Source organism: Haliaeetus albicilla, chromosome 9 (assembly GCF_947461875.1).
Source record: "Haliaeetus albicilla chromosome 9, bHalAlb1.1, whole genome shotgun sequence".
Taxonomy (NCBI): Eukaryota; Metazoa; Chordata; class Aves; order Accipitriformes; family Accipitridae; genus Haliaeetus; species Haliaeetus albicilla.
This window is the reverse complement of record NC_091491.1, coordinates 38,490,482-38,517,160: the sequence shown is the minus strand read 5'-3', so window position 1 is coordinate 38,517,160 and position 26,679 is coordinate 38,490,482. Positions and strand designations below refer to the sequence as shown.

The 26,679-nt window shown below is 36.9% G+C and overlaps 1 protein-coding gene across 2 annotated transcripts in view; it reads left to right on the top strand.

Moving 5' to 3' along the window:
- PRKCI (protein kinase C iota) overlaps positions 1 to 24,043 on the top strand; it is a 32,246-nt gene extending 8,203 nt beyond the window's left edge. The window contains exons 3-18 of one of the 2 annotated variants that reach the window (XM_069792751.1): positions 4,455 to 4,544; positions 5,865 to 5,915; positions 7,107 to 7,192; positions 8,527 to 8,667; positions 9,531 to 9,585; positions 10,300 to 10,358; positions 10,815 to 10,991; positions 11,971 to 12,068; positions 13,108 to 13,194; positions 13,806 to 13,941; positions 14,945 to 15,032; positions 16,188 to 16,313; positions 16,416 to 16,495; positions 17,560 to 17,649; positions 17,953 to 18,068; positions 19,210 to 24,043. In XM_069792751.1, the coding sequence (XP_069648852.1) occupies positions 4,455 to 4,544; positions 5,865 to 5,915; positions 7,107 to 7,192; positions 8,527 to 8,667; positions 9,531 to 9,585; positions 10,300 to 10,358; positions 10,815 to 10,991; positions 11,971 to 12,068; positions 13,108 to 13,194; positions 13,806 to 13,941; positions 14,945 to 15,032; positions 16,188 to 16,313; positions 16,416 to 16,495; positions 17,560 to 17,649; positions 17,953 to 18,068; positions 19,210 to 19,297 (1,568 nt within the window). In that variant the 3' untranslated portion in view covers positions 19,298 to 24,043. The remainder of the gene's footprint in view (positions 1 to 4,454; positions 4,545 to 5,864; positions 5,916 to 7,106; positions 7,193 to 8,526; positions 8,668 to 9,530; positions 9,586 to 10,299; positions 10,359 to 10,814; positions 10,992 to 11,970; positions 12,069 to 13,107; positions 13,195 to 13,805; positions 13,942 to 14,944; positions 15,033 to 16,187; positions 16,314 to 16,415; positions 16,496 to 17,559; positions 17,650 to 17,952; positions 18,069 to 19,209) is intronic. The other variant, XM_069792752.1, reaches the window with a different exon arrangement.
- The last annotated feature ends 2,636 nt before the right edge of the window (positions 24,044 to 26,679 follow it).

Here is a 26,679-nt window from a genome sequence, read left to right as displayed (position 1 = left end):
TATCTAATGCCTTTGTACTTATATCTTTATGACAAGCTTGTTGTTTCAAACTGCTTAGTGTGGACCTCTCTTTTTTCTTTCTTTTTTTTTACCAAATAAAACCTCAGTGACTATAAAAACGTGAATTCAATGTTAGGATTTCTTATGAAAGGAATAGAAAGTATTCCTTTCTACTGCTGAAGATGACTGTGGTTCCCCTTAAAGCTTTGAAAAGAGTTAAGCTAACCTTAAATTATACAAATTACAGTATTTATCTAAAATATTGATACAATTTAATATACAGTTGAGTGGTATGTGTGAAAAAAAAAAAAAAAAAAAAAACAAAACCAAAACACCGTTGTGAGTCTTTGTATCAGCTGTTACTTTAGCAACCCAAAGTCTATTAACACGTAGATACTAATGAAACTTTTTCTAAATGTTAAAAGAGTCATTACTTGTCTGAATGATGTATAGTAACTTTTCACCAAAGTGCAGTAACAACCTTGGCTGAGAACTCTTGTCATCTCTAGCACTTACATTATCCATGTTAAAGTTTACCTTGGATGAAAAAAAAGTTCAGAGTCTGTTCTCCCTTCTCCTTAGTAGATGTAGTCCAGTTGAGCTGTATGTATACATTAGTAATTTTTTGAAAAGATTATCTGTAGTTCCTATTTTCTTTGTGGAATTGGTGTATTCTGCACATAGGTTTTGAGCTACACCGAAGAGACATCTGAATTACGAAATTGCCGTTGAGTTACTTTAGCATGCGAAGTACTTGTTGCAATACATAAAAGGCCCTAATATGCAGTGATTTCTTGGCAGTGGTTAGTATTTGTATGCAGTGATCAGCATAAATGGTGCTTATAGAACTGTTTCCTCCCCTTGTCACAGCTTTCCCATTCAAAATTGGGTGAATGCCAGTTTATTCAGAGTTTAAAGCTAAACATGGACCAAAGCTGATTTTTGGAAGTGCTATATGGGCAGGTGTGTTGAAGATTATGTGGTTTTGGGAATCTCAGTGGGTTTTCTTTCTTTTTTCTTTTTTTTTGTTTTTTTTTTTTGTTTGTTTGTTTCCTCTCATCATTCCAAAGTTATTTATATTGGGCAGATGCAGTAAAGTAAAATGAACAATGTTTATGACTGAACTGTGCAGCGGTGCTCTTTGAATTGAACATTTACTTCATAGTGAGCTGGCTGTTTTGTTTTATCTTGAGGAAGATAATAGACTTCTCACTGAAGAGGAAGAGTGCAGTGTCAGTCATAGTAAGAAGTACATATATTTTTTTAATAAAACATTTGCAGAAAATTTTGTGCAGATTCAATAGTTTACTTGAAACAACAGTTTGTTCTGTCTCAATTTCTGCTGTTTAATTAGAGATAGGCTGGAAAAAAAAGGAATGCTGCAGTTTGACTAAATTATTTTCATGTATTCACATAGGATTTAATTTTCACAAGCAACCTGTTTTTGCTTTAATCATTGACTTCCAGTTTAATGTCAGTGGAGAAAAAGTTAATCTGGGGTTGAGTGTGTTTAAAAAAAAATCCCCCCGTCTTTATTATGAGTAATTCTTGCATCTACAGTGGCTTCTTGCCAAGACCCTGCCTCCTCTCTTCTTCTCCCTCCACCACTCTTTAGTGTTTTCAATTGATATTCTTTCTTGAAACTCATAATTTGCTTTCTTGGAAAATTGCTGTATCGCAGTCTCTTCACTAAAACTGAACTTAACTCTTTAATAGTAGCATGAGGAAATGTGTGTACTGTGGACTGGTGCTTGTTATACTACTACCCATGCTTCTTGCAGTGTAAGACACCTAGATGGTGTCTAGGCCATCTCTTCACTACTTCCTCACTAAACTGCTTGATCAGATCTGTGACTAAACTGGATTTACCTAGTCACTAAGGTTTTTACTTGTTATATACTAAATGTCTTTTTAGCCTTTGCAAGATGCAGTGTCGCGTATAACTACTTCTCTTTCATAGAGGTAATAGCAAACAAAGGCAGACCTAGTTTAGTTGAGTGGGATCACTTAAAAAAATGCTCAGATGCAACTGGAAAATAGAATGAACTTGATTTGATTTTAGACAAATTTTTATTTTGTTTGTATGCGGTCAGTTTGTCTTACCTCTGTCTTCTGAAACATGCCGTAGGATGGACGCTAGCCTTATGTTTGTTTTCAGTCTGTTGTTTCTTGCTATATAACTCAAAAGTAAATATTTTCCTATGACACTTATCCCAGCTGTCTTTGGCTGCAAAATTCATACTACTCCGAACTTGTTGAAAGAGTATGTCTGTAAGCCTTCTGTTCCAAGTTTGAAGCACGGTGTATGGTCTTGAGAGCCTCCTTTTCTTCTGCCAAAAGGAAACACAAAACTGTTTGCACAGGTGTCAGAAACAAATGAAGAAAAACTGGTTTGTTGATTCTCATAGTGAGTCTGAATAAATATAGTTGTTCCTTGTCCTCCCCCTGTGTTCTGCACTGCATAAGTTTGTGCAGTGGGTAGGCAGTTTGATGTCCAGATAGGCTAATTGGAGCGGGGAGGTGGTATGATGAAAAATTATTACCACTGGCTTCAGAGACTCATTTTGAGGGTTATGATGTGCAGAAAAGAATAAAGACAGAATGCTGCAGATGGACAGTTTACATTTATTACTAATATTTTAGCAGTAGAAAAGAATGGATATATTAGAAACAAAACAAATTAACTGGAAAAATTTTTGTAGGGTGAGTTTTAAATATTCCCCTGGCTGCTAGATGCGTGGTTCTACTGAAAAGTCTTAGCAACGCCTGTATTAATTTTGATATCTTGTAGTACAAACCAAAAAGAGAATAGTTAATAGGCTGTTGCTAGTTAACTTTCAAACCATGGTATTGACCAAAGACTCAAAGCAGTAAAACTTTCAGACTGGGTCCAGTTAGGCTAAGACAGAAATTGTTCTGCCTTCCTTCAATTCAGTTACCCACAACCAGTTTACCACTTAAGGGTGTGAAAAGTAGTATTTCTGTTAAGAATTGGAAATGTTATATGACAGTAGACTTGCTGTAGGGGATTTTGGCTAGAAAGAAGCTTGTTCTGCTTACATGCTGGAGTATAAGCAGGCAGAGATAAATCCCATGTTCTCACACAGAACATCTTGTGTAGGTGGAAGGGAAAAAAAAAGTTTAACTAATATCCAGAAGTATTTTCTTTCTTTGGGGTGGTGATGATTCAGATTCAACAGTGCTTTAAAAATTTTTTGATTGTAGTATTATTTTGAACAAGGTTTCTTCTTTTAGGGGGATATTTTTTTATAATTTTACTAATCTGCATCAGACACTGAAGAAAACAATTTGTTGCATGGCTGTTCTTTTCAGTCTCTATAGCAGTTTCCAAATGCTGGCAGATACAGAAGATCAGTTAAAATGTCAGATGAAGTCTTCAGATGAACCTTGAGAAGCAGGTAAAGTGCAGGCTGTGTGTCCAAAGAAGTATGAACCAAGGCTAGAATTTAAGGTCCTTCTTGCTCCTGATCCTGAATACAGCAGATCTCTAGCCTGATCTCCTTTGATCCTCATCCACCTCTGTGCCTACATTTTAAACCTACCATATGCCAAAATTGCCCTGATGTAATTAAGTGTTGTTTAAAGATTTTGAAATACTGTTGTGGATGCACGTTATTTTTTTTAGAAACATAAAGTAGATATCTACAGAGACCTTAGTCCTAAACTGTTACTTCTGAAGCACAAATTTGTTAAAGCAATCCAATGCAGTCTTGTCAGAGAAGCTTGAAAGTACATGCCAAATGCTTGTGTGATAATCTGCTCCATCGCAAATGGTTAACAAAAGCTGCAATTGTTTTATAAAAGAGGGGAAAAAAAACCCCAAAATCAACCAACCAACACTTTTTTCCTGCCTTGCTGCCCTTTCTTTAAGGGACTTTACTTCAAATAGTCCTGTGAGTGTGAAAGTAGTAGTTAAAAATCAGAAAAATGGGGTGTTTTCACTTAGGTTACATGATTTGTCCAATGTCTTGATTGAGGTTTGAGGGAAGACTAGAGGTCTAACTGGTTTTGCACTTCCTGGTTAAAGTCTTGGCAATGTTGAAGCAGCTGTGAAAGTAGAATTGACTCAGTTCTAACTAAAAATCCATGAAATAAAAAGGAGTCTTAAAATGATTTTAGGTGCAGGACGATAATCTGCACCTCCTGTACTGAAATGATGTGTAACCATGCTTGTAGCAGGCCAAACCAATGGCGTTTTGTGGTTATGGTCTGCTTGCCACTTAGGAATATCTCATATTTCTGTTTTCCCTGAAAGCATTCAGTATGACTGTATTTTCAAATGTACTGTCTGAACAGCATTAAAAATAAATACTACCACACTTGAGAATATTGTTCTCTTTTGCTACGTTAATTATCTCAGAACCAACTATGAGGGACCTGTTGAATGGTACAGAACTAATTGGACTGAGTTTTATATTGTTCTCTTTCTACAGGAGATCCATGTACAGTTTCTTCTCAGCTGGAGTTAGAAGAGGCCTTTCGGTTGTATGAACTAAACAAGGATTCAGAGCTGCTTATTCATGGTATGGTGAAATTTATTATATTATTTCTCGTGTTTGTACCTGTGAATAAGTAGAATTTTTACCTTGCATCATCTGTGTCTTTTGCACAGACTCCTCAAAGCCTGTTGTGGCATTCTATCAAAAGAATGCTGAAGACCATGCACCATGCTTTTTAGCTGTCAGCACTTTGTCAATGTTCTTCATTAAATCAAGGGACGGAAAAATATTTTGCTGTTAGTTTATTAATGAAGGATGGCCCCTGTCTCTCATTCATTCATCCCAAGTGCCTTCATATGCTTGCTGGCAAAGAATGGTAGAAGATACATAGTACAGTGTCCTACACTTTGTTATTGATAAGTGCTTTAGAGCAGCACCTATGTTAGGAGACAAAGTTGATGAGCTCCATTTGTGATGCCAGATTAGTCAAAAGTTTGACTTTTCTAAAATTAAGTACTTTAGACTGGTTTTGAACCTAACAATATCATGCCCATTTGATATGTAATTGTTCAGTTTTTATTTTTCAGGGTTATACGCCTATTTTTGTAGCTTCTGCAGTATATTTTTCTTACTGTTTCTAACTTTTTACAAGTGCAAGATAGATTTCCATTTAACAGAGTTTATAGCAGAAAAGCAGGGGATCATCATAAAGAGTGTTAGTGGGTGTGTTACACTACAGCGTCTTAACATGATCCTTCTCTAAAAGTATGCAAAAAAATATAGTTCACTATTAGCTCATTTGGAAGGAAGAGACAGTTTTTCAGCTTCCCACGAAGACTTTTAAAAGTGGAAGAAGAATAATCTGTTTCTGTATATATTTCACTGTTTCAGTATATATTACTTCAGTATGCTTTTTGATCTGCCCTTTCTCCATTTATTTCTGTGTTTGATAAGCTTCTGATTAAACCAGCACCAGGGTGCTCTCTCCCAGACACTTACTGAGGCCAATAAACTGAAAAAAATGGCTAATGTAGACAAGATCATATGTAGCTGTTAGGACACTGTAATATAATGCGTTTATAGTCAAGATTTCCGAATACTGACTGTGATGATTGGTCACATGGAAAACCAGAATCATTACTTTTTTCTAGTTACTTTCTTTAGGCAATAACTTGGTTTATTCAGCCTTTTGCTCATGTTTCTCATGTATATCGCTGTTATGTCCAGCAAAAGGGTTTTGTGGCAGCTTTGCAGCTCACCTGCTCTTGCACAAGGTTTTGTTAAAATGCAGTCTGTGCTGCCTTCCGAAATGGTTGAATGCCTTTCAGAAGTGTTGTATTTAACCCAAAGATTTATCTTCTGTCTGACATAAAAATTAATCAGAAGTTTATGTCTTTCTTGCAGTATTTCCTTGTGTACCAGAACGGCCTGGCATGCCTTGTCCAGGAGAAGATAGTAAGTAGGCATTTTTAGTTAAGAAGTACAGGAAAAATCAAGAGTTCAGATTTCTTGTTTTAGAAGATTTTTATATTCTACGGTTTGGCATCCTACGCTTATGAATATTCATAATGCAAATCTCTAAAATTTAAATATTTAAAAGGAATAGAAAGTCTTGCTAAACTGAAATGTTATTTGTCATTTCTGAATCATTGTTAATAAGCATTTCACATTCCTGTTAACTATCCACGTCACTCTGCTTTCCTTGCTTTTGCCTCTTCTATCATGACAGTTTTTTATCCTATTCCTGTCTTTTTTGTAGTTGCCAGATCACTGGCTGGCTAATGTGAACAAAGGCTTGTAAACAATGGTAATGACTTGTTTTATCACCATTTAGAGATCTGTGGTTAATGAATTTTAAATTGATGTTTAGGTACTATCAGGAGTATTCTCCAAAACCCTCTAAGTTACGTTAGCTAATATACTAGACATTAAAGAGGTAATTTTCCCTCTGTCTTAAAGTTTTATAAAAGAGCATGTGTACGTTATGTACACACATCTGTCAGCTTGACACCCATGTCTCTGACAGATGTAAATGTGCATGCTTAAAGTTAAGTTTGGCAGTTTGGATAATGCTGCTTTTCTGAAAAAATGAGGTTGTGGACTGAATCAGAAATAAATTTGCAACTTGGCGTGGTTTTCAATATTCTAGTTTTCAATTTTCATTCCTGACGTGCCTCTAGTAGTAAAAAATAAAATTAAAAAAAACCAAACCAAACACTGGCAGCTGTGGATCTAAAACACTGGAGGATTTGTGCAAGCAATCTTATAAATCAGGGCATGCTCCTGAAATTCACCTTCTTTTCTCCTTCCCCTTCCCCACAGCTCCTCCCCAAATTTAGGTAAGGTAGGTGCATACTTTGCACACAAGTGTTTGTGTTGTTTGGGCAATTTTCCTACTCTTGACTCATTGTTCTTTTAACTTGGGAAAAGCAGAATTAACTTTGAGTTGATTGGGATATTCTACTTCAAATTTTCTCCAAAACTTAAAAAAATGGAAAAGATACTTGGAACATTACTCTGCGTTTCTGTAAGGTGCAGGAGTGAAACTTTACTCTGCAAATCACTCTACACAGAAACGTCCATGAGAAGATGTTGTAGTTCTGTGTTTGTATTTTTATGGATATAATCATATGTTTTTCCTCTTAGAATCCATTTATCGCCGAGGCGCCCGCCGGTGGCGAAAGCTCTATTGTGCAAATGGTCACACTTTCCAAGCCAAACGATTTAACAGGGTGAGACTTTTGTTGGGTACTTAAAATCATGGTACAGGGATGTCTTACTTTAGTATTTACAATGTTACTGCCTTGAAAAATTATAAGGTGGTTTTATTCTCATTTTTGTTGTTTGTCTATGGTATGGAGACTTGGTAACCCTGTAGTTTCAGGAAACTTAATCATTACCAAATTATCAGGAACTTGAAGAAAAAAAATTGATTGCAACTCACTTGACATATACTCTGAAACAATGATAGCAATTACAGAAATGCTCTTGTGTTCCCTTAAAATCTTCCCAGAGGGCAAACTTGAACACTGGCATTAGATGACTATGAGCTCAAAGTACATTTTCAATTCTTTAAGTTCTGGGAGTAAAAAGGTCTGAACTTGCTTATGCACAGACTTTTCTTTCATGACTTTTAAACAAAAACCCGAGCTGTTTCTCCAAACAGCCTGCTTATGATGGCATGTAATCAACTGAAAATAACAAAACATTTGTAATATTTCCAAGAAGCAGTGGTCAAATATGATTAGCTAGGGCCCAAGAAGGGTATCTGCTGTATTTAGAAAAAGCAATAGCAAAAACCAAACCCAAAACATTTGAATAAGCCAGGTTCCTTGACAGCTTCAATAATCCTTCCTTCTTTTCTAAACTTAGTGTATTGTGTGCTTAATGCTTGAGATCGTCTCCACTAAACTTCATCTTAAGCATCCTTCATATCTAACTTCTGCCTTTTTTTTTTTTTTGACCTCTTCCTGGTCAAAGGCTGTCAAGGCACCATAATTTAATCACCTTCCGCTCTTGCGTTTGTAGGCACCCTGTTTTCATGGATCTTTTGAGTTGTTTTGTGAATGTCCTTCAGTGAGTGGTGATCTTCCCATTTCCTGTTATCTGGTGGTTTAATGTGTTGAAGCTTTTGCTCTCCTGCCTTCCTCTGTACAAATGTAAGGACTCATCTAGACCGAGAGATGACGAGACACATAGCAAATTAGCTTGGTCATAGCAGCCTGCTGATTCAGCTGCAGTGTTTTTGACCTGTAGTTGGCTCATGCCTCTCTGGGTCTGTGTGCAGCGGAAGAGGCTGGCTGTGCCTGTACCTTTCCGTGTAGATGCACACCTTCTGTACAGCAGTTGCTGCTTATTGTTCAGTTGTGATTTTTGAGCTCCTCTGTATTGTATCTGCCTGTTCGCTCTTGAAGTTTTCAGATAGAGACTCTTGGTATAGTGGCAAGTTCAGTAGGGATCTCTCTGATCTCTTATCCTATGTTTTTTTTGTTAATGAAAATGTGGATGAATAGTTTTTATTGTTTAGTTTTGCTCTTTAATCAGTTTTGTTGATTTGTCATTCTAGAGAGCTCATTGTGCCATTTGCACTGACCGAATATGGGGTCTGGGTCGCCAGGGATATAAATGCATCAATTGCAAACTCCTCGTTCACAAGAAGTGTCACAAACTTGTCAGCATTGAATGTGGCCGTCACACACTACAACCAGTAAGTAAAACTTGCCTGAAAAGTTGTCTTGAAAAAACAACCACCAACCAATCATATACCACCCCCATTTTATACTGATGGTTTTCAAACTACAGTCTGCAAATAATCACAGTAGATGAAACATCATTCTTTATGGTTACTGTGACACTTTGCAAGAAAGTTTGGGATTCAGTCAGTAGAATGGCAATTTACTGGCAAGGCAGGAGTCTTAATTTTCACATCTGCCATTTTTTCCTGTGTCAAATATAAATGTACAAGTGATATTTATCTCATCCTTCACTATGTTGTTACATAGTGCATATCTACACACACAGGCTATTTTACGTCTTCAAAGTGAAGTACAGGTAAAATAAATTCTCTAAGTATCTGTTAGATTATTAGACTATTTCCCATTTTACAGAAAAGGAACATGAAGTGCAGAAGTTTTGACTTTTCTCACAAGAAATTCAATCAACTTTAGTTCTTAAGTCCCCAGAAAAATTTAGATGATTACTGCTCCTGGTTTAATATTAAAAGCAGACAGCTACAAGTCTACGTTTTGTGAATTCATTTGCCTAATATATGTACTGCTGAAGTACGTGAGCTATTCTGTCTCATTTCTCATCTGCTGTACTTCTTTTCTTGTACTAAGTTGTTACTTCAACAGCTTCTGGAAGCATGTCATAACTTCTGGAAAATAGGTAAAATAAGGACTGCAGTGGTTTCTTTTATTGTGTATGGATTAGAGCAGTAACTATGTTGACTGATCAAGTTAAAAAGTAGCTAGATTATATTCCTGAAGGATCATTTATTTCCTTTATTGTCTCTAAAATAATGTCTCTCACACTTGGACAGTCTATTAAAAATCCTGTGCCTATTTGCAGGAACCAATAATGCCTATGGATCCATCATCAGTGCATCCAGATAATGTAGAATCAGGTCAGATCAATAATTTTTTTCTTTAAATTACTCTAAGTTGCTGAAACATGAATGTTGGGTTTTAAAATGAAATGGAGTAACTTTAAGTAAAATTATTTTTAAAACCCTTCTTTACTTTTTTTCCATAGAACAAGAAAAATAAGACAGCTTCTTAATGCTAACGGGGATATAAATATAAAAATTCCTCAGTTTTCCATATCTTACCAGTTTAAGAAACTTGGCTAAAAAGGAAGGATTTAGGCTGTCAGTTACATTTTTCCATCAGTAACCTGTGTACTTCAAATGCCCCGATCAAACAAACAAACAAACCTTAACAGAATTAGCAGGGTTTCTACTGGATGGGTAGCCAAAGAAGTTCATTCTTGTAGCAGTCAGAGTGATGCTCCTAACATTTGAATTTGAATATAGATAATGACCAGGTTAAATACCAAACAAACCACTGGTCTGCACAAGGTTCTCTGTGTGTGGAGTCAAGATTAATCTGAAGAGATCTCCAAATATAATTACAGGGTTTTACATTGGCCATAACTGATTATTAATGCAGTATTGCAAAAGAATGATTCTGATGGTTTAAAAAAAACAACCACCAAACCCAACAGCTTTGAATACTTAAAACAGATGCATTTAAATTGTGTATCTTGTGTGTGGAAATTTTAAGACAAAAGAAAATACTGTTGTATTGCATCGGTCTAATAATTTTTCTTGCACCTCTAGTGATTCCGTACAACCCCTCAAGTCATGAGAGCTTGGACCATGTTGGTGAAGAAAAAGAGGTAAAGTATCGTAACCATGCTAACTGTATTCACAGATCTTAAATCTTGAAATGGAGAGAGACAAAGGCTTTTAGTAATTTAACTTGTCACAAACTGAAAATTAATACATAAAGCACATGTGGGTTGCTCACACAGGTGTACGCATGTACGGCTTGCAAGCTGTGTTATTTTGAACCTTGAGTTGAGATGTGCTTTGATTTAGAAAGTACAGATGTGCTTTGACTTAGAAAGCATTCCAAAGTCCTCCAGTTTCATTTGTTCCTTATCTGCCAAGTCTCCTCTGCCTCCTTCCCTTCCCCTCACATTCCTTTCCAGGACAGTGCAGTTTTAAGAAAAACAAGTGTTAATTGAATCGGTTGTTTATATTAATTTTGGTGTTCCGTTTGAAATGCTAACTTTTTCAGTTGTTAAAATTGGCAAGCCTGCTTACTAATTTCAAATTATTTTTATCAAAAGGCAATGGGCATTAGAGAAAGTGGCAAAGCTTCCTCCAGTCTGGGTCTTCAGGATTTTGATTTGCTCCGAGTTATAGGAAGAGGCAGTTACGCTAAAGTACTGCTTGTTCGACTGAAGAAAACTGAACGCATTTATGCAATGAAAGTGGTGAAGAAGGAGCTCGTCAATGATGATGAGGTAGGCAAGCTTTTTATCAACAAATCAGGCAACTCTTCCAAAAAGCTTCAGTATCTACCACAAGGTGGGAGCCAGGCTTCTGGGTCTGTAACACTAATTGAAAATTATGCATGCGGTTTCTTATACATACTATACTACAGAAGGTTCACAAGATAGATAGCCAGTTTTGAGGTCTTCATTGGCAGACTGGTAGCTCACAGCTGCCCTCCTGTACCAGTGGTTTCTGTCATGAGTCTCATTGCCTCTGTTGACAGTGTCCTTCTGTGATGAGCACTGTCTGCAGCAGCGCTCCTGCAGAATTAAAGTTAATAAGCCTGTCTTGCTTTGTTATTTTGGGGCAGTATTCCATATCTCCCCTATTATGTTGGCTTGCTGAGCTGAAAAAGAAATGGGTTGAGTCTGGTTTTCATATGTTAAAAGTTTGGGGTTTTGTCACAAAGGAGAACTCACAATGTTATTTTAATTGCTCTTCACATTGGACCTCCATCTTAACAGTTTTTGTAGCTTGTACAGTGATTAGGAGACACTTGTGAGAAATTGCAGTATTAAAATGCTAAACACCTCTTGTTTCTGAAGATTTCCTTTGTGTTTCTTTAGGCTACTCTGAAAAGACTTGAGTGACTGGTTTGCTATCCAAGAGCTTTTGCATTTATTCCTCAGTCTGCCACTGATTTCGGCATTTCTCAATGCTACTTTACATTTTTCTGCACTAGTTTATCTTTTATAGATGAGTGTTTTTACATTCCCAAGTGTAGTTACACACTGAGGCTAAAAGTATGGGACACTCAAGGCAGGAGAAAAAAAAAAAAAAAGAGTATGTTAAATTGTCTTACTTCACATTGGAGAGCTATATAATAATTAATTTCTTGCAAGTAAAATGAGGATGGCAAAACACTTGAATATCTTTCTGCTAATTGTCACTAATACTTGACCTAGGAAGTGCAACAGTCCTTTTCTGAATGTCGCTTTTCTTAAATAGGATATTGATTGGGTTCAGACAGAGAAACACGTCTTTGAACAGGCTTCAAATCATCCCTTTCTTGTCGGACTACACTCTTGCTTCCAGACAGAAAGCAGGTAAAGGTCATAACATAATAAGATGATAGTCTCATTCAAAAAATATTTTATACTGTTAGGCACCTCAAAGGCCTATTTAAAGCATTAAGTGTTAGGTAGGTAGCACAAGTCCACGTACTGTAAATCATAGTAGCATTTTATGAGCAAAAGGCTGTGTTCATCAGCTAAGCTTTTCAGATTGGGAAGATGCAAAAGAATGTAAAGTACCGGTAGGTATGATGGAAGGGATTCTGGACACTAAGAGAGGTCCAGCTAGCAGTAAAAAAGGCTTAAGAATATGAGGTAGAAGACAGAACCTAGAGTGGGAGGAAAAAAAGGTTTAGGGAGAGAGAAATTAGAAGTACAAAAAATGAGGAAATTTATGTCAAACTTGCATGGACTCTATCAAGACTAGTCTCTGAGCAAGACTCAGAAAATAGTACCTGAATTTTGAAAAGGAAAACAGGGTAATAGAGATGAAAATTATTATTTTCCTGTGTGTTTATATATAGGAGAAGAGATTGCAGTAGATGGATAAATTACTATTCTATACAGTAATAAGTTTCAGTATATCTGAAATATAGTTATTGAGTATTTAAACAACATCCTTACTGTTTGAAAAGGTGAGAAGCTAGTGGAAGGAAGTGAGAAGAAAGAGTATTTGTAATATACTAATAGTATTAACCACAAACAAAGAAGATTAAAGGGATCAGGAAGGAAAATGAGAATTCTTTTTTTTTTGTGGTTTGTGCATAGAAACTGATGTGAATCTATTTTCTGTAAGTCACATATGTAATAATGACAAGCAGTAGCTGTAATGGATTAGGAATGTGGGAAGGATTACTTACTTTCCTTTAGCAATAAAGGAATTATCTAGAGAAACTCTGTATACTTGATTTTTAACTTTGGGAATTTATTCAAAGGGAGGGAAAATGGTGAAACCAGCCATAGAGATGGGAGGAGTTGAAGTGACATTGTTCAATAACAGACAACCTGTAACACCTCAGACCTCTTTCAGCCTTGTATACAGTCATTTGTAACAATCTCCTGTGTGTTTCAGGTTATTCTTTGTTATAGAGTATGTAAATGGAGGCGATCTAATGTTTCATATGCAGAGACAGAGAAAGCTGCCAGAGGAGCATGCCAGGTATGTCTAACTTCAGATTTCTTGCATCACAATAGTTGGTTTTCTGAGACAGTGCAGTAGAGCAGAGGTTATACTGATGAGCTGGCAAATTCTCTCCAGATGTTAAGGATTTAAGAAATGGGAAACTGCATCTTCATTTTAATGCTGCAAGCTACCATATTTTTGTTTCAAGGAGGAACTGTAATAGGAAGCACTTAGGTCTTTGTTTGCATTAGCATTACCCTAGATGACTTCAGTCTGGTTCTGAATCTTTTTGTTAGAAAAACACTTTTGTGGTATTTTTTTTAAATGTCTAATGATATCAATGTGTTTCTCTTGCAAGAACCACTACCAGCTGTCCAGGCAAATGCTGAGTTCTTGGTGCATATGCTTCATCTCAGATGGTGAGATGAAAGGGATGATTTCAGTAGACATTAATATTAATTAAAAATAATTTTTGAAGTGACTGTGGATAGAAACATTTGTATGATTATAAACAACTTAACCACTTCTCTGATGAAAAATAATATAATACATGGGATTATACTTAGAAAAGTATCATATTACCAAGACTATGTTATTGTGGTCTGGGTTTTGATTACTTGAGTAATCAATATCTGTTTCTACACTAGGTTTTATTCTGCTGAAATCAGTCTAGCATTGAACTATTTACATGAACGAGGGATAATCTACAGAGATTTAAAACTGGATAATGTGCTACTAGATTCTGAAGGGCATATTAAACTCACAGATTATGGCATGTGCAAGGTAAGCTCTAGTTCCTTGCTAACCAATAAAATCAACAATTAAAAAATTGTCATAAATGAAGAGATGCAGAGACTTAAAAATGTGAAATTTCAAGGCATGCTTTTATACGCAGTGCAGATAGGCTGTATACTTATTTCACTTCTACAAATGGAGAAAAGGAAAATGCCACAGTGTGCAGACAACATATATATACTGTTTATGTTTTTATAAAGCTGTTGTATCAACTTGACTGGGAAAGGTAGGCTGAAATAGTCAAATTAGCTTGATTTCAAAGAGAGCAAGAGGATGAAATACATCAGTCACACTTGCTCCTATTTGGATTCTATGACACTTCCCATTTTCTCTAGAAAACTTTTGTCACTACAAAGACACTGGAGCACAGGTTTGACTTTGCTGTGGAATTGCCATTATGCTGATCTATTAGAACTATTTTAAATGCTATGATTTTGGCTAAGCAACTGAAGAGCATAAAATAACACAGGTTGGAAAGGGCCTCAGGAAATCTAATCCACGCTCCTGCTCAAAGCAGTTGAGGCCAGGTTACTAAGGGCTTTATTCAGTTTGGCCTTGAAAACTTCCAAGGATGAAGACTGCACAACTTCTTTGGGTAACCTCCCCCCATTCTGCATCCCATGCTCTTCTCTGAAAACCTTGTATCTGTCCATCGCAACATGCCAGTCACGTAAGCTGTTCCACCATGCCTCAGTTATTCCCGCTTGCCTATCATTGGAGATGTGGTGGAGCTTACTAGCTAAAACCTTAAGATGTTGTTGTCAGTAGGTATGTGCCATCCTCTTGAGACTCTAGATGCAACCTACTTCTGTTTCTTCTGAAACAAGTAGTGTTTTCTATTCATTTACATACAGATTTAAGTATAGTTTTACTAAAATGAAAGCAGTTTATTCAGGACGCTTAAATGAACTCAAAATGAAGTTCGTAGCAGAGAGGGAGTGTGGGATGTTTGGCTAACTGTAAAGTATTTTCTTCCCATCTTTTCTTAAAGGAGGGTCTGAGGCCTGGTGACACAACCAGCACGTTTTGTGGGACTCCAAACTATATTGCACCTGAAATTCTCCGGGGAGAGGATTATGGTAAATTGAATTTTTCACTGCTGCCGTATAACTTTCACCTTGTCTCTTCTTACTCGAGTTGTTTATCAGTAGAAAGGATGAATCTCCATTAGACACGTCATCAGTCTAATTCAGCATCCTGTCTGAAAAAGTAAATAAACCCATCAAAGGAGGGGCAGAAAACATCACACCAAGCAAATGAGATACCCTGCCTTCCAAGTTTTAAATTCTTTTTATCAGTCTTGAAGAATAACTTGGAGTCTTCCAAATTTATTATTGTTTATAACTATTTTTAGCTACTACTAATGATATACTTGCAGTCTTGAATTGTGTTTAGGTTTGGAGCTTTATATGTGGCAGCAATGATAGTATTAGATATAAATGCATTGCAGAGGGCCTAGATAGTAGACATCCCTTTCACAAATCTCAGTGTTAACAATGAAATTGTCTATGCAATTGCTTGTTCAGGAAGTCCACAAGATTCCTGAAGCAAGAGACGTAAGAGTATAGAAGGCTTGCTGTGTTACTTACCCTTTCTTCCTAAGCTTCCAATACTGTGCCAAGCAGATCTTTGATCTGTTTTTGGCCCTTAAGATTTTAACAAATTCTACCATTAGTTGCTATTTAAAAAAAAAGTATATCTATTTTTTAAATCTACCATCTTATTTCAATTGAATGTATCTTTCAGAGTGGCTTCACATCTTCCTTCCTTTTCACAAACTTTCTAGGCCAACCAGACTATATCAGTCCCAGCCTAGCTACTGGATTTTTTTTTTTTCTTTAGAAGTGAATAGTAGAATACATGTGCTTAGCTCCATACATGACTGTCTTGCTACTATTAAGAATCACATACTTCCTCCTTGTCCTCATTGCCTGCCCTGGATAACCAACCCCCTCCTGTTGGTTAGTAATGACTAGGCTTAAATGTTATCTAAACCTATGTTAAGGTCCTAACACCAACCTTTAAACTTTTTTCATTTCCTTTTCTTTGTACAACACTCCCTCCTATTGCACACATAAGTTATGTCTCCTTTGTTCAGATAATCGGAAAGACTGGCAATACTTAAGTTTTTGAATGAATTCTTTCTTCTCAAAGCATGTCTGTCTTTAGCCCCCAAATTGTTGGTATTTTTGCTCTAAAATATCTTCAGTGGTGTTTTCTCCTTTGAATTCTAGGCTTCAGTGTAGACTGGTGGGCACTTGGTGTACTTATGTTTGAAATGATGGCGGGTCGGTCACCATTTGATATTGTTGGGAGTTCCGACAATCCTGATCAGAACACAGAAGATTATCTTTTCCAAGGTAAGTACCATGAGTGTTCCCACACTTTAGTGCTTTGTTTCTACTTACCTTTAATCTAACTTTAAAGATGCAAAGGCTGATATGAACCTTGTTTTCTTGCAGTAATTTTGGAAAAACAGATCCGAATTCCCCGTTCTCTTTCTGTTAAAGCAGCAGGTGTTCTAAAGAGTTTCCTTAATAAGGTAAGAGCTAAAGGGGACTATTTAAGACTTCTCAAGGGCAGCTGGTTTTTTGGGTTTTGGTTTGTTTTTTTTTTTAAACCTGTTGACAAACCGATGTGTAGCAGACGTACTTTATGTGCCATATACAGAAACAGGGTAGAAAAGATGTGAGCCTAAAGCAGAATTTCAGTGGGGCTGGGGGACCTATTCTAGGTACTTGTCTTAGAATCTGAAGCTCCAGATTCTCAGGCTGGGAACAGGAGTAAATTTCAAGTTGAAAGGCTTAGAAATGCTCAGAGTGATTCTTTAACCTGGGGAATTGGACAAACTTACCAGATTTCTTCTCTTTAAGAACGAAAATAAGCTTAGCAAATCAATCTGACAACTGCTGATGACTTCATTGAGAGAAATGCAGAGGCAGTATATGCTCACCGTTTGCTGGTAGCTAACTAGCCTGAGAGTCAAAAGGTGCACATGTGGGAGTGGACTAGTCCAAGCACTTGCTGGCCTTTATTTAGTGAGTGTTAGATGAGTGTGGATAAAGAGGAACAGGAAAAAACAGATTTGTTTAAATTATTCTAAGAAAGCAGTACTGCTCAAGAACACTGCTTGTGTTGCAACTCCCTGGTAATCTATGCACGTGTGAATACGCGTACATGGAGGTGCAACTGTCTTGTTAAAATAACCTTCTTTTCACTGCATTTATCTGTAACCTGCAGTTACTACCCCAGTGTGATTGCCTGGCATATCAGTCTGCTCAGGGAGGGGCAGGCAGGGGGAAGAATCAAATTCCCTTGTAATCTAACCCAGTTTGCTCTGAAACCTATGGTATATTTAAACAGGTCTGAATAAAAATGAAGAAAGATGGCATGGTTGTTTATATAAAATTCCGTTAAAGGCTTCCCTGTATTCATGCCTATTTCAGACAGTACATTGGAACAGTTTCCAAAATAAATAATGCTAACTTAGTTCTTCAGTGTCCTTTGTAACTCTGGTGTTTCATTTCTCACTGAACTTGTAACATTTGTATTTTATTCATGTGTAGGCCACAGCACCCATTTAGAAATATTTTCTTCCTTATGCAGGATCCAAAGGAACGTTTAGGCTGCCATCCTCAAACAGGATTTGCAGATATCCAGGGTCATCCGTTCTTTCGCAATGTTGACTGGGATCTGGTATGTGAATGCCCACTGGCTTGGCTTATTTTCTTTATATACAGTGATAGCTTGACAACTTGTTGCAAGCATGAGAGATGATGTAAAAACTTCAAAAACCTTAGGCTCTTAACTTAGGATATACCATAATGCCAATACAGAATCTTTTAACCCTTTTACACACAGTAAGTACACTAGATTAGATTAATCGAATGATTGTAGAAAGTACACAAAATAAACTTAATAGTAACTTCCAGCCTTGTTTAAAAATAATTCAATAGGTTGTAACTCATTCTTGGTGTCACTAAGTGCATTTATTCTTAGATGGAGCAAAAGCAAGTGGTGCCTCCATTTAAACCAAATATATCTGGAGAATTTGGTCTGGATAACTTTGACTCCCAATTCACCAATGAACCTGTGCAGCTCACTCCAGATGATGAGTAAGTAATGTAGAATTTAAGAAGTTCTGATAGGTCAGTGAAGGAGTTATAAAACTTCATTTACTAGCTGTAGTTGTGGTATATAGAGTATACATAAAGCAGTAAATAACATTTTCTTGTGTTAGTTTGGAGAAAATTCTGTTATGTGTCCTCATGGTAGACTTAGTGTGGCTGGATTAAGTATTGTACTCTGGGGCATGATGTAAAAAATCAACTAACAGTGGGAAAGTTGATGTAAAGAATCTTAGTTCAGGGAAAAATGACTAAGTGCTATTTTACAAGTTTTAGTGGTATCATCTGCAAGAAATGAACGTGTGAAGGAAAAGACCTGTTTTGTCAAGTGGTTTATTTTTTGCATTACTTTAAGCCACGATATTTCTAGAATGTTGGGTTTAGACTGAATTTATCTTGGGTGTTCTGAACAAGATGCTTTGTTTGGCTTGTTTGGGTATTTTAAATTGTTAGTAGTCAAGCAAGATTATCCTGGCTGAAAACCCTTGATAAAATGCATGATAATGTATTTGATTTTGGTAGTGGATTTGTGGTTCCTCACTCCTGAGGGGCCCTGATTTGGGATGAGGAGGGAAGGGCCTTTCTAGTTTGACTTGAGCCACTGCTGTTCACATTTTAGGAATTTGGCGGGGGGGGGTTGTCTAATGTTCATATAGTATGTAAACACAAACAGTGAGTATTAAATGTTACCTGTGCACCTTAATTAGGTCTGAGATCAAACTTCCTTCTTCATCCCTTTGTAAATGCATCATGTACAAACAAAGTTTAGAAGAGTTGCTGATGCAAGTGCAGTATCTATCACATCCCAATGTTTTCAGTGTTCTACAAAACTGACTGTTTTGGGAAAGTTTTAAAACTGCAAACCTTGCAGATTGCTTTGTGGGGAGAATATGTGCATGGGAGCAGCCCAATCCTGGTCCTGAGTGGTTTTGTGTTTTGTTACTATTACAGGGGCTAAAAAAAGCCCCAACAGTGGTAACTGTAAGGATAGAGAGGGAGAAAAGAGAGAAGGGAAATGTCCTCAATTGCAGTCCGGTGTGCAGGTCTAAATTTTAAGGCAAATTGTCAGTTAGTATTGTTACCTTTTTAATTTTGCTGAACTAATGACTGTTTTTTTTAATCTTAATAGTGATATTGTGAAGAAGATTGACCAGTCAGAATTTGAAGGCTTTGAATATATAAATCCTCTTTTGATGTCAGCTGAGGAATGTGTTTGAATTCTCCATTTCTGGACTGTGCCAATTGTTACTCAGTTTGTTTCTGCATGGGTAAACATCTCTTCATTTGGATGCACTTGCATAAAACGAGTAACTGAACATCTTACCCTTGCCACCTAGTGCGAATTACTCACTAATTTTCTTTTTATATGAATTGTTGTCCAGGACAGTTGTTATGCTTGAACCTTCGGCTGCCAGATTTAAAATGTTAAACTTTCCAACAGTCTTGCCAAACTTGAATATAAAGGTTGGTCTCAGGGGCTCCTGACTGAACAATGGGGTCTGGCTGTATAATCTGCCAATACAGCATCCTGATAAAGGAAAGTTTTCTTACTGCTTTAAGAATACAAATTGCATTAGGGGATGTAATAAAATATTATTAAAGGACTTCCACTCTTCCAGCAAGACAAGTAAGAACTTACGACTTCTGTAGTTCTAAATCTCTCTAAACATCTGATTTCCCTTTTCTCCTTGGACTTAGAGCTGTGTTACTGCCCTTCAGATTGAAATGATGGCAAGGAGAGCAGGTTTTTAAACTGACTAGGTCAAGAGTGGCTGCTTTCATGGGGTATACTGATCCTATCCAAAAGGAGATGATTAACTCAATATTAGAATCAATAGACTTTGCTCCGAAACACTAGGAATTGTACACTGATACACAGAGAGTGCCTTTCTGAGCCTGTCCCTTTCAGTGAGGGTTGTATGTGATATAAAGTGTCAGTTTAAATAAATGGAATTCAGTTAATACTTTAAAAAGGTAAAATCCGTAGAGTGTATTTTAGCAGTAATGGGCAGCTAATATTGACAGATGTAGAACCTCATACTATTATTTGTGGCTTTTACACTTGCTGTCTTAACTGTATCAGAACTGCATACGTTACAGCTATGGCCTAGATAAGGGCATTTGTTTCCTTTTTTTTTTTTTTTTAATCTCATTGCCATACTGTTGGAAATGCATTCGACTTTGCCAGTGGAAAAGGCACATCTAGGAAAAAATAGGTGCTGTCCACAATGACTCCTTTAACTTCACTTACAGATGGTGATTTGTAATCACAATCAAACCTTAAATGTTGGTAGTAGACTCAAAGTTAATAGTAAAGCAATTGGAATAAATTGAAAGAACGGTTCAAACTAGGACTTTTGGGAGGTGTGATTCTTACATTTCATGTTACTAAACAGTGGAATATACAGCACAGATAATTCTTATTTTTAATGTTTAAGGAATAGTTTTGAATGTCTTAGGCTGAAGAAATGCCAAATGTACCACTTTTTTATTATTATTTTGGGGAAAAGGGATTAAGAGACATTGAAGAAAAGAATCTGTGTTATATAAGTAAGAGCTGTAAGGCAAGCTAAGCGTTACTGAAAGCAGATCTAAGTATCTGTAAGCACAAATTAGCAAACCTTATCTGAAGCTTTTAATAAGACTTCTGCTTGGTCAGTGTCTCTGCTTGAAAATCCTTGTGTGGCAACACTGTAAATTCATAGCACAAATCTTCCGGTGTATGTTTTTTCACTTACATGTTAACTTCAGGAGAGAGATTGCACAAATACACAGTAGTGTCATGGTATAGTATTTAGTTCATATTTTTCTTTGCAACATGAATAGGAAACTTAAATATTGGGCTGAGTTTTCAGAACTGGGAAGTGGTTGGAGGGGCCTCAATTTCAAGGAAGCACTGAACCTCCGCACTGTTAAAAATCAGGTTCCCTTAAACTCAAATTGTATATTTTCAAATGTAAAATATCGGAGTAAACCTCCTTTTGAAGAGCAGCTAATAACTTCAGCACGTTTAGTTCATGTCAAGTGAACTGCTTACATGCAGTTTTAAAATTGTGATTAATTGTTTAGCCTCTGACTCTGACACCTGCATGACTAGTTTAGACGTCAGGACTTAATTGATACTAAACTTAAAAGTTATTTAAAGCAAACAAGAAAGTCCTTGTCTCTACAGTGGCTTAATTTCATATGGGGTATTAAGTAAAATGGCTTTCTGTAAGGAAGGGCATTTCTGCTATTCATCACAGAAGAGTAATGGACTAAAAACCACTGTCTTTTGTGCTTAAAGCAAAAGTTAGGGTTTTTTTATAGTTAATGTCACAGAAAAGATACTTTTTCTATTTACGTATCTAACCATTAAGAATGTTGCTAAGTGATAAACATCTTAAATGACTGTAAATCCATTTTTAAACTTTAATTTTCTCCAAAGTGCCATGATATTAACAGTTATTTTTCATTGTTAAGCGTATAGCAACTGTCAAAAATATTCAGAAGGGACATTGGGTGTAAACAGTCCAGTGCAGTAGGCTTTGTCTTTTGGAGAAGGTGTCTGCATCAGAAGCATGATGTATTTATATGGAGTAACCTCCTTTTTGTACGCGAGTTGGATTCTTATGGGTGCTCCGCTAGTTAATATTGTCACTACTGTTTTCCTGTTTCATATGGAATATGGTCTTGAACGTTGTTGTATGATCATTCCCTTTATTTGTGCACACTTTTTACTTTAAATAAAACATTTATATTAGGCCTCTGTGTGTTAACCTCTAAAACAAATACTGCAAAATGCTGGGCTTTGCTTGGGATTGTCGTCTGACCCTTAACTATCCAAGTCTCACAGGAGCGTTGTTCTAATTTCTTTTAGAAGGTAGCACTGGGATAGACCGTAACAACCTAGGAAATACCTCCCTCAGCCTGTGTTCCCCAAGCACGTCTTAGAATGGAGGCCCCTCTCCAATGTGCTTTGCCAGCCTTCTGTTCATCATGCCCTATGGAGGAGAAGCATCCTTGTAGGTTCTGTCTTTCGTTCTGACACCAGTGATGAAACAAAAGTAAGTAGTGAGGCTTCAGTCACTGCACAGATTTGCTGCACAGATACAGAAAGCTTAAAGTAAAATATAAAATGCAATTCTAGCTTGCTTGACCAAGGACTTCTTTCAGCTGGAACTTCTAAGATGTTATCTCAGGGGCCAGAGCTGGGGACTTGGAGTTCAGAGCAACACTCTCATCTGCTGTGCTTACTTCTGCATGATTTCTTTCTTTGTTTCTTCAACTCCTCCCCTGCATTCTCTTAGATTTCTGACACGGAGGGCAAGGGCACTTACCTCATACCCTGCCACAGATGCAGTATTTCAATATATCTGTATTTCAGTGTCTGCGTATCGATATTTTGAAAGAGATTTCCTCTTGAGATCTGGCTTGTTATTAAAAGTATGTATCGTCAGTCCTAGGCAAATGCTACAGATGGTTGCATATCTTAAATGCTTAACCTCCCCCCACGCATGCTTCTTGTTTCTGTTCAGTTTGGTGGCCAACTGCTCTCGGCTCAGTCTGAGCAATTGTTTATGTTAAGACACTCTATAAAAGAAATTAATAGCGTGTATAATCTATATATATACTTGATACCTTAACTGCTAAGCATGCATCCTTGCTTCGTGACGGACAGCATAAGCAGTTTGAGCAAGAAAGGCATCTGAAATGGCCTACAGATTAATGATGTTTCCCTGGGAAGAGGGAGGTGGGGATTGGTGGCCCTTTCAGAAAAAGGGGATATTATCCTATCTTGCATTTTCTTGAGAAGAGTTCCGTTAGGGTTTATTTTAAGACTTTTTTTTTTTCCTGCTTATGATAAAGGGATCTAAACTGCGTGCTTGAAATGTGTGATCTTACCATTTAATCACCAACGATTAAAGGCAGGGAAGCATCCACCTCCTGGATCTGTTTGGCTTTTGCAGAAGGTGGGCTTTTTCCAGGTGTAAACAGAACCAGAAATCTGTTGGCATCCACATTTGACTTCTAAGCTTGAACAAAGTGTCTGGGCTTATACCCCTCTTGCGTTGGGTGGTGAAGCATCTAGTTGAACAGCTGAATTTTGACTGTGATTTCAGGTGGAAAAACTAAGTCATAGCTCAGGTTGTTCATTAGCTGTCGTGTTTTGTACAGAACTGTTTCCAAAGCAACTTGTCCTGTAAGATGTGGTGCAGGCTAAAATCTGTCAGCTTTTTGTGCTTTACCCGCTTACAGGTCTTGTAGTGTCTCTCATACAGTATCTTGTCTGTGTTACTTAATCTGTCATAGCATGTTTCACAAGAGTGGTCTTAAGTATTACAACTTAGCATTAAAAATTGCCGCTGAAGTGATTTTCTTAAAAATGCGCAAGCTAATATCTTCAGAGAAGAAATGCACAATTTTTGATCTCTGTTCAGTGTTAACTGAACAGCATCTTCAGAGCATCTTCAGAGACCATGTGTATGGAAACAGGTTTGGGGTTTTTTTTAAATATGCTTCCTTCTGTAGAAACCCCTCTTTGTTCATAAATATGCAACTTGAATCTTACTCATAAAACTGTGACAAAGTTCTTTACACACTTAGAAGTTTGGTGAACAACTTTGTATCTATGTTAACCAGCTCAACTGAAAGGTCATTTTGTTTTAATGTGGTATTTGGCACTTCACTTTATAAGCAGTAGTTTGAAGGATTTATTTTTATTTGCATTTAGAAATGCAGATTATTTTATCTCACTTGCCCCTCTTCCTAGTGTGCGAATGGAAGAGGTATCGACCCCAGCGACTGTCAAAGGTGGCCTGCAAGAATTCAAAGGGGCATGTGTGTGGGGAGGATGGGACTCACTCTTTTCTTAAACACCCGTTTTTTTGTTTCATGGTATTTTTTTACGTCTGTGTTTTTGAGTGTGTCCTGCCTGGTTTTATTTTAGAAATATATGAAATAAAAATTATACTTTCTAGGGAGCTGCTTGGTTTCCCATATATTATTATATATCCCTCACTTTTAACTGAAAATGAAACTTCCGTAGTCACTGTTTAATCGTAAAGTAAAATTTAATTTTTTTTAATAATAATAACTTTTTTTCCTTAGAGCTGACTTAGAAAAGTAAAGACAAAAATTCTGTAAAGGCTGCCTCAGTGTTAAACCTAAGGTGTTGAAACTAAGCAGTGAAGGTGCTATTTGTGAACTGCATTTTAAGACAACCTTAAATGTTAATTTTGTAAGCTTTCAAAGAGCTCCAGCACTTCTCGAAAATTCAGAGGCGTTAATAATAAAGGAAAGATTCCTTCTATGCTCTGTTAGTGTAATTTATTACATCTAGCAAAGGTCTGTAACGCAGGTTTTAGTTGCACAGTGTCTTTGGAACTGCTTTTCACAGTCTACAGTAGAAGTTGTAGGCAGAGTTAACATCTTTTTTTAGACAATCCTCTACCTACAACCTTTGCCTGATTACTGTAGCTCTATAGCAACACTATCATTACAGCACAATAGTTACTAGAATTTGCAACCTGAAATGCAAAATGTGCAGCAGAACTTGAAAAGCCCAAATTAAACAATGCCACCGAATTCCTAAGCTTCTGTGACATCAGTAGGTCTAATAAAAGATGTAATATCTGCCTACGTACGTTGCTTTCCTTACATCCTTAAATCAGTCCAGCTCTGGTGTTATAAATCTTGCATTTTCTTCAGTAAATTTAAAATGGAAATATGACATAGTGCGTTTCACTAATTGGTATTTGAAGAGGTTTGGTTTTGTTTTTTTTTTTTTTTTTTTTTTAATCAGATCCTAAATTCCTAGAGAGTGGAGAAGACAGGAATGTTCAGAATGTCTGGACAATTGTGTCGCAGGTCCGTGTCTTTCAGGATCAGCTCCAAAAGCTGGTACATTCAGCAATGTTGTTTTACTCTGCTATATTGTTGTGGCTTTTAAGCAAACCTTGTATCTGCTTAATAAATAAGTACAGAGTGTTAGTATGCTTTACAAACGTGTTTACTTTTCCATCAAGCTCTTTGTTGTCCTACCCTCAAACATTTTATTGCAGAAGAATAAAGAATTAAACAGAATTTAAGCAGACAATTGAGATCAGACACGAATGCACTTTTCCGTGTTCTCCATCACTTTCCTCAGTCTCCCTGCCGTGCACAAAAGCAGTTCACATTTTTGTGTAAGGCTAGCGATTGTACTCTGGTGACTGCTTTGCCTTGTGTTGTTTGCTTAACTGTAAATGGAGGAAGAATAACAATATTTATAAAATCCTTCTGCAGACTCATTACATGAAACAATCCTCTTTTCTGTCTGAGGCTGGAAATGCTGCAGAAGCATTTGATGTCGCAGCCAGAGTGAGATGATGCTTGCGCAGTCCTGCGTAATTGTGTTGCTGCGGGCTAAAGAATAGCATTTATGAAAAGCACCAGGGTACTACTCTACGTTGCTGCACAATGCCGGAATTCACTTAAACATGTTTATAACACTTCTCTGCTTCAAAAAGTACAAACAACAAGCCTAGATATAAAATTGCATATTGAGGTGGAATGACCGGTGTTTGTTAACCACTGTGTGTTGCTAAATTAGATTGAATGCTATTGGATGGAAACATGAGCCAAGAGTAGGTTCATGGTCCATCATCCATGAAATTTCCTTAAATACACAAATCCTATTTGTGGTGAATCTCAAGTGGCTGGAAAATACAGAGGTGTCAGTCCTGATCATCCTTCAGTTCATGAAACTCAAATACAGAGCCTGATGTTTTTATACCTGCACATTTCAGCTGTGATTCTGCTGCTATGGAGGAGTTACACAGATGAAGAAGTCTGGCAAAAGGAGCTAGAAAGTAGTGGTGTAAATGTAAGGAAGGGAAAATGCCCTCCCTGTAATGGCAGTAGTTATTATGATAAATGCTCCCTGAGGAAAGTCTGAGTCAGTCTTTAGTGATTTACAATAAAAAAGGGGAAACAAAATGAGGATGGAAAAGGGCAAATAGAATATTAATGGGGGAAAAAAATGCGTTTCTCCAATACTTGTGTTCTTCCCCAATATTAAATCTTGGTTCCAGTTTTGGGGAAGCTTTTATCTCTGCTTTGGCCTACGTGGAATGGAAGGAATTTATGCCTTCCCTTCCTTCTCTGTTTTCTGTAGCCTTTGAAAAGAGAAGTTACGATTTTCTACAGGCGTTCTATGAAACGTCTATTTCAAGAAAGAGCATGATTTCAAGTAATTTGGAGGTTTACATCCCTCGACAAAATTAAGGCTTCTTTGTGGTACCCCTTCGTTTGTAGGAAAGCCGCCTGCCTCAGTGCTGCAATATGGTAAAGCACTGATCCTTGTTGTTAGGACACCTTCTGCTGAATGTAAAAATTGAGGTTGTGCTCTATTTCAGTTTTACGATTCCTTCATCTGTACCTGCATTCTTTAATAATAGAAAGGTCTAGTGGTTTTCTTCAGGTTTTAAAAAATAAATATAACCATTACTGTCTTTGTCATCACAGAGTTATCATTAAAAGCCCAGGCACTGCTATTTATACAGTTATTCTAAACCCTATTCTACTACTAAAACTGTCAGCAGTTTATTATTTTTGCAATATAAAGCACCACAGGTCC